The sequence below is a fragment of the Nanorana parkeri genome, unplaced genomic scaffold, assembly GCF_000935625.1.
Source record: "Nanorana parkeri isolate BGI_ZX_2015 unplaced genomic scaffold, ASM93562v1 scaffold2304, whole genome shotgun sequence".
NCBI classification, from domain to species: Eukaryota; Metazoa; Chordata; class Amphibia; order Anura; family Dicroglossidae; genus Nanorana; species Nanorana parkeri.
In genome coordinates this window covers 55,299-62,670 of record NW_017308572.1, presented here as the reverse complement: position 1 = coordinate 62,670, position 7,372 = coordinate 55,299, and the positions used below count along the sequence as shown (strand labels likewise).

Genomic DNA, 7,372 nt, shown 5'->3' with positions numbered 1-7,372 from the left:
GGGAAACTATCATCTGCTCCATAAGGGGAAACTATCATCTGCTCCATAAGGGGAAACTATCATCTGCTCCATAAGGGGAAACTATCATCTGCTCCATTTTCCTGCTGAGTCAGGAGATGTCTATGGTGGTGAGCAGACTCCTGATGACCGACCGATTTTGGGAGGAGGAACGTTGGAATAGGTTAGAAGAAAGTCTAATGATTTCTCACCCGTGCACCGGCCTTATATCACAATGCATATTGCATCATCAAGGGCAACACTGCAGGAAACCAACTTTATATTATAGACTATAGAGGGGTCCTACGCAGCCCCAAAACCTGGTTTTCTGCATTGTGGATGGAACAAAAGGTCTGCTCTCGATGTGGAGGTCGGTGTGCTGGTGAGAAATACTTTGATCTACAATAGGTGAGGTTGTCCTTCTGATCAGCACAAGACATTTCAATATGTGGCCCATGTTTATAGAGTCTGTGGCTAGACTTTCTGAGGGGGTTACAATGTCTGCCCCCTCCCCCCCGCCCCACACTCTCCATCTATTTGCCTGTCAGAAGGACAATCGTAGGGATTCCAGAACATCTGGGGTCACTGGGATGTACCTGTAGGAGGCTTTTTGGGGGTTACACAGAGGCTGTTGCCCACCTGCATGTAATATGGCCCCCCAATGGAAGTCTGTGTGTCGGGGGCCTGACCTTCATTTACTTCTTCTTCAGGGACAGCATCATCATCAGCATCACCAACTGCGCCACCAGCGTCTACGCCGGCTTTGTCATCTTCTCCATTCTGGGATTCATGGCCCACCACCTGGGAGTGGATGTGTCCAAAGTGGCCGATCATGGTCCCGGCCTGGCGTTTGTGGCCTATCCCGAGGCTTTGACCCTGCTGCCCATATCTCCTCTGTGGGCCATATTGTTCTTCTTCATGCTCATCCTCCTGGGGCTGGGCACACAGGTAAGCTCCGCCCTCAAGTATATGGAGCTGCATGCTCCTCGGCCATTTATAACGTACGAGAAATGTTACCCTCGGGGGGGGGTCGCAATGACGCCCCGAGAGAAGTGTCACCTCTCGCCATAACCCCCTCCTGCTTCTCATTGGCTGCAGTTCTGTCTGCTGGAGACTCTCGTCACGGCCGTTGTGGATGAGATCGGCAGCGACTGGATTATTCGCTGGAAGACGGTTGTGACGCTCGGGGTGGCAGTGATTGGTTTTCTGCTGGGAATCCCACTGACGACACAGGTAACTGACTCAATCCTTGTACCCCTCCATGGAGCACGGGGGTGACAGCTATGGGGGTACACATCCCTGATATCATTAATGGGGGAGGAGGTTTCTTTATCTCTGACTGGACCACAAGGACATGAGACGTACATTGCCCTCTGGTGCAGCTGAAGCTTCTTTTGGGTCGCAGCTAAGACTAATAGCGTCCGTGCCTCAGAGTTATCCAACGCAGTGTCTGTTGGAGCCAAATCCCTCCTCTGTCCCCCCTCAGATGCTCCTCAGATGCCCCTCTGTTGGCCTACTATACAGATCCATATAAATAAAGACAATAAACAAACAATAGAAATGTTTCATTGAAATAAATATTTGTCCCGAAATTTCAAAATCTAATAAAAAGGAAAAGTGGTGAAAAAAATTGGCAGTGGGTTTTACGGTGACGGTCGGTCTGCTGAGTTGGATGGTGGTGGCCATCAGTGTAGGGAGTGAGGTGAAAGTGACGGTCAGTCCTGGTAGTGGAGTGAAGGTAGTTGGCAGTCCGGGGAGTTCAGTGCAGGGAATGGGGTGTAGGTGGCTGCCAGTCTGCGGAGACGGGGACAGGTGGTCGTGAGTTCGGGTAGTGGAGTAGAAGTGGCCACCAGTCCTTATAGTGGGGTTCAGGTGGCCATCAGTCCAGAACATGAGGTGCAGTTGGCCCCCAGTCCTAGTAGTGGGGAGCAGGTGGCCATCAGTGCTGATAGTGAGGTACAGGTGGCCATCAGTCCAGAACGTGGGGTGCAGGGAGCCATCAGTCCTGATAGTGGGGTGCAGGTGGCTATCAGTCCAGGATGGGGAGTGCAGGTGACCATCAGCCCTTATAGTGGGGTGCAGGTGGCCATCAGTCCAGAACATGGGGTGCAGGGAGCCATCAGTCCTGATAGTGGGGTCCAGGTGGCTATCAGTCCAGGATGGGGAGTGCAGGTGACCATCAGTCCTTATAGTGGAGTGCAGGGAGCCATCAGTCCTGATAGTGGGGTGCAGGTGGCTATCAGTCCAAGATGGGGAGTGCAGGTGACCATCAGTCCTTATAGTGGGGTGCAGGGAGCCATCAGTCCTTATAGTGGAGTGCAGGGAGCCATCAGTCCTTATAGTGGAGTGCAGAGAGCCATCAGTCCTTATAGTGGGGTGCAGGTGGCCATCAGTCCTTATAGTGGGGTGCAGGTGGCCATCGGTCCTTATAGTGGGGTGCAGGTGGCCATCAGTCCTTATAGTGGAGTGCAGGTGGCCATCAGTCCTTATAGTGGGGTGCAGGGAGCCATCAGTCCTTATAGTGGGGTGCAGGTGACCATCAGTCCTTATAGTGGAGTGCAGGTGGCCATCAGTCTTTATAGTGGGGTGCAGGTGACCATCAGTCTTTATAGTGGGGTGCAGGTGGCCATCAGTCCTTATAGTGGAGTGCAGGTGGCCATCAATTGCATTGTGTGTGACATGGGAGCCTTTATGGACTGTTGAGAAGTGTCTTTGGCAGGAAGTTGGGTGCAGCATTCTCGGGGTGAATAGATGAGTAACAAGTAATAACAATGAGGGAACCTCTGATGAGGATGAATAGAATGAACAAAGAATAGAGGAGACCCGCCAGACCCTCCGCACTCTGACGTGTCTTACACAGACCGGGCTTGCTCATAGAGATCCCTATGTGGGTGAAACGTGTCAGCGTGAGGACTGTGGGGAGCGAGGCTGGCACATGCGTTCTCAGATGCGGGCAGACCTTGGAGGACTTAGGAGCAGCAAGTCTTCTTTTGGGTTCTGTGAATAACAATGAGAACCCCCATCATTCCATCCCATAGCCGGGGAGTCCATCTCGGAGGACACCAATGGCTGAGCACAGAACATTCTGAGGGGAATTTATCAAAACTGGAGCAGCTGTGCACGGCAACCAATCAGCTTCTACCTCTCATTTTCTAATCTTAACTGAACAGACTGAAGAGAGAAGCTGATTGGTCGCCGTGGACAACTGCTCCAGATTTTGTCTGCTCCAGTCTTGATAAATTCCCCCCCCCCCGCTGTATCTTCTCTTCTCAGATATTCTTATTATCTCTATGATGATTGGCTCTGTTCTGTGTCCTTCCCTCCTATAGGCTGGAATCTACTGGCTCCTCCTGATGGATAATTACGCCGCCAGCTTTTCTCTGGTCATCATTTCCTGTATCATGTGTGTGGCTTTAATGTATATTTATGGTGAGTGACTCCGACTTTCATATCAGAGTAGGGAACCTCGCGTGCGTAAAATCCCGCGCGTCTTCCGGAGACTTTATGGTTTTCCGCATTTCTTCAGTTCGTCAATTTTTTTTGCACCCATGTTATATTCCACATTGTAGGCCTGAAAATGACGTAAAACCCCCCAACATTATATATTTTTTGAATGCCGAGACCCTATAGAATAAAATGGTGGTAGTTGAAAATTTTTATGTTGCGCAATATTAGCGCAACTCCTTATTAAACCCCAAAATTTAGTGACAAATTTAATTAAATGCCCCAAAACACAACATCAGAAGCGATCTGGCGACAGGTAAGTCGCCAGGATCGCTTCTGTTGTAAAGCCGACAGTCGGCTCTACAAGTTTAAACAGAGTCCCGGCGGCAAAAGTCACCGGGAGTCTGTTTAAACAGCCCCGATGCTGGCGACGTACACTGTACGTCGTCAGTCACGAAGGGGTTAAATAAAAAGATTTTATTTCAATTTTCAATATACAAAGTACAAAAATACAAGAGTACAGAGAAACATAATACAGACACCTAGTCCCATCGTATGCAGTCACATTCCATTTCTTTAGTACATGTGCAGTGGGTAGTTATGCATATGCTCTCTCAACTAATACTCCGTAGTCGCATGCAATGTATTGTGGCTGTCGCACATATCAAAAGGCATGCGCCTTATTTTGTGTACTGCACACCTCTCATGGAGCGCACGCGTGCAGAGGATACGGCCGCGTTGCATCCCAACGGACCAGACAACATACGACAACATACAATAACAAACGGGAGTTAAGTACACACACGGGACTCACAACTGGGGGGGAAAGGGACATACAGGGAAAACACAGGGGGGAGGGGAGGCTCCATCGAATCTAGCACTCCAGGGAGGACCGTAGGGGCATTAGATAGTTGCACAGCTCGTCCATTATTGCCGCATGCGCGAGGTATATAACCGGAGAAGGCAATGGCGGGGTAATTTATCGATACTGGAGCAGACAGAATCTGGAGCAACCAATCAGCATCTCTCTTCAGTTTGCTCAGTTGAGATTTGAAAATGAGAGAGAGAAGCTGATTGGTTGCCGTACAAATCTGCTCCAGTTATGATAAATGCCTCCGACTGCGTATTGTGAGATTTGATGTATTTCCGGTGATGTGCGGTGCGGGAATTCTGTTATTATACCTCCGTCAGACTTTACTGAAGGAGAAGGGCGAGAGCACCACAAGTCTAATCAAAGTCCAGTAAGTCAACGCATTTAGGGGGGTCCGGAATTCCCCTTCATCAGGACTTATATTCTGGATGTGAATACTGGACAATAAAATGCAAAATAAAAGGATATTAAATATAGTGATACATGACCGGCCACCCGTATCGCTACATTTAATACCCCGTATCAGGGGCGTCCCGAGGCTGAGTGTCACCCCGCCGAGACTTCACCGCGCATGCGCGGCAGTATTCTGAGAGAGGAGGAGACAGCCACCTGGCGGGATGAGGTATGCCACTCTCCTGATACTGTCAGGCGTTCGGTCCATGACCGAGCGCCCGACTTTTCAGAGGGGGGTGACACCAAAATGACTGCGAGTCATTTTGGTGTCACCCCTCCAATGGTGTCACCCGGGTGCGGGCCGCACCCCCCTTGTGACGCCACTGCCCCGTATGGCTACATTTAATATCCAACGTCTAAGCCCTGATGAAGGGGGATTTCTGACCCCCAAAACGTGTTGACTTTTTTCTCCTGCCCTCGCGTCAGGGGCAATAAAGGCTCGCTGGACTGTGGTCAGCCTTGCAGCTCTTGAAGGCCTCATTCACACTGCCGCGCGTACGTGCGTATTGCGCCATATGCAAATAAATGGCTCCATGCCCACAGCCGCGTATGGAGCCGTATATTTGCGTAGCGTGAAAATGCGCACAAACAGAATGGAACAGAGATGCGTATTTCTGCGTATTTTCCGCGCATGTTTACACGTACATGCGCGCGTATACGCACATACTTGCGTACAGTTCATTCAAATTTCTATTAGGAATGATGCATTCTGGGAATGCAGATAGTGCACGCATATATACGCACATACGCTCGTATATATATATACGCAATATACAATTTTGCGCGCGTTGTGTGTGAATGAGGCCTAAGCCTTACATTCTTCAGATGACTCCAGGGGCCCCCCACAGTTACCCCTGTTGCCAGGCAGCCGCCTCTCTCATTGGGCCCTGCACTCCACCATCATACCTTCTTGTAGACTTTTGCTGCTGGGAACATTCATTCATGTAAAAGACCCAACAAACCCGACAATCCACAAACTCATCCAGCGGCTATTACGGTGTTAATTTTAAAAAATGGCGCCATTCTTATGTCGCTCAGCTTGCAGGCGCCGCCTTCCCATTGGCAGTTCGGGTCCCGATGGATCATTATCGCCAACAAGCAAATATAAATAGTTCCCGTTCATGTTTCCTGCTCATTGTATGACCCGTGATGGGCCGGAAATGCTGAGTATTGTAGTGATGGAACCCCCGGCGTGTTGTCTGATCCTCTCTCATCTCTTCCAGGTCACCGGAACTACTTCAAGGACATAGAGATGATGTTGGGGTTCCCCCCTCCCCTCTTCTTCCAGGTCTGCTGGCGGTTCATCTCTCCGGCCATTATCTTTGTAAGTCTCCTGACCTTCATGCGGGGAACACAATAACCCCACAGGGATGTTCCCGGCAATCATTCTGACTGTTCTCAGTAAAGAAAGGGAAGAGCTCCAACAAGGATCCTGATTGGTTGCTCTGACCTTCATACAGGCCCGGCGCTACCGCAAGGCAAGCGGCCGCCTGAGGGCGCTGCAGGGTGAGGGCGGAAAAAACAGGGCATTCTGAGAAGTACTTGAACTTGCCAAAATGCCCCGATGTTTACACCATCTCTAGACGTTTATATATCAGGAAGTTCACTTTATTCTCCTTCGTTTCCTCTGCAGTTCATCTTAATCTTCACCGTCATTCAATATCGGCCAATCACATACAACGAATACATCTACCCAGACTGGGCCATCACGCTGGGATTCCTGATGGCGCTGTCCTCGGTCATCTGTATCCCCGGATACGCCGTCTTCAGGGTCTGGCGGTCCGACGGGGACACCTTCCTCCAGGTGAGTCTGTATGACGGGCAGGTAGTTCAGGAACACACACACAAACATCTCCATACTAAGACGCATGCAGAGCCCCCGTCACGTGTCGCACAATCTTTCCATCCCATGTAATAAAACATATGAGGACTGAGAAGAAAATGATCTTCTTTGCAGCCGTGGCAACAGTACTCTGTAGACCGGAATCTTCTTTCTGCGCCTATGAGAGCTTGTAGTCAAATGACAGCCAGCCGTATTATGTGGCATCCCCACACATGTCTCAGGGGGATACTTGTTATAACGGGTTGGATGTTATATTCAACATGTTTCAGGAGCTGCCACAGTCTCCCTTCATCAGGACTGAAAGAAATACAACGTATAAATATGATTTGACTTTTAGTCATTTTATATACGTTGCATTTCTGGTTTGTGTTCCTTCAGTCCTGATGAAGGGGGACTGTATAAGGGGGACTGTATAAGGGGGACTGTATAAGGGGGACAGTATAAGGGGGCCTGCGGTCTAAGGGGCGCTGTATCAGGGGGCCTGTAGCAGCTCCCGATACTTGTTGGATATAACACCTTGTGTCACTCCGCATAAGGACTAATAACGAATGGTCTAAACTCATGTTCCAGACTGGCCCACGCCATAAACAGTGGGCACCCTCAGGGGCCCGCACGCAGGGCCAGATTTACTCTCCCTGCTGCCCCAAGGCCAGGTTCCGCAATGCTGCCCCCCCATCAACGGAGAATGGCAACCGGATGGCAGGGGCGGCAGGGTTACTTTTATCTTTTTTTGTATCTTTTTTTTATTTTTTATAATTATTTTC

At 49.9% G+C, this 7,372-nt stretch overlaps 1 protein-coding gene across 1 annotated transcript in view; it reads left to right on the top strand.

The window, feature by feature from the left end:
- The window catches only part of SLC6A9 (solute carrier family 6 member 9), a 20,334-nt gene that overhangs the window by 11,915 nt on the left and 1,047 nt on the right, over positions 1-7,372 (top strand). The window contains exons 8-12 of the mRNA XM_018573261.1: positions 708-945; positions 1,096-1,230; positions 3,327-3,426; positions 5,989-6,089; positions 6,399-6,569. Coding sequence (XP_018428763.1) covers positions 708-945; positions 1,096-1,230; positions 3,327-3,426; positions 5,989-6,089; positions 6,399-6,569 — 745 coding nt within the window. The remainder of the gene's footprint in view (positions 1-707; positions 946-1,095; positions 1,231-3,326; positions 3,427-5,988; positions 6,090-6,398; positions 6,570-7,372) is intronic.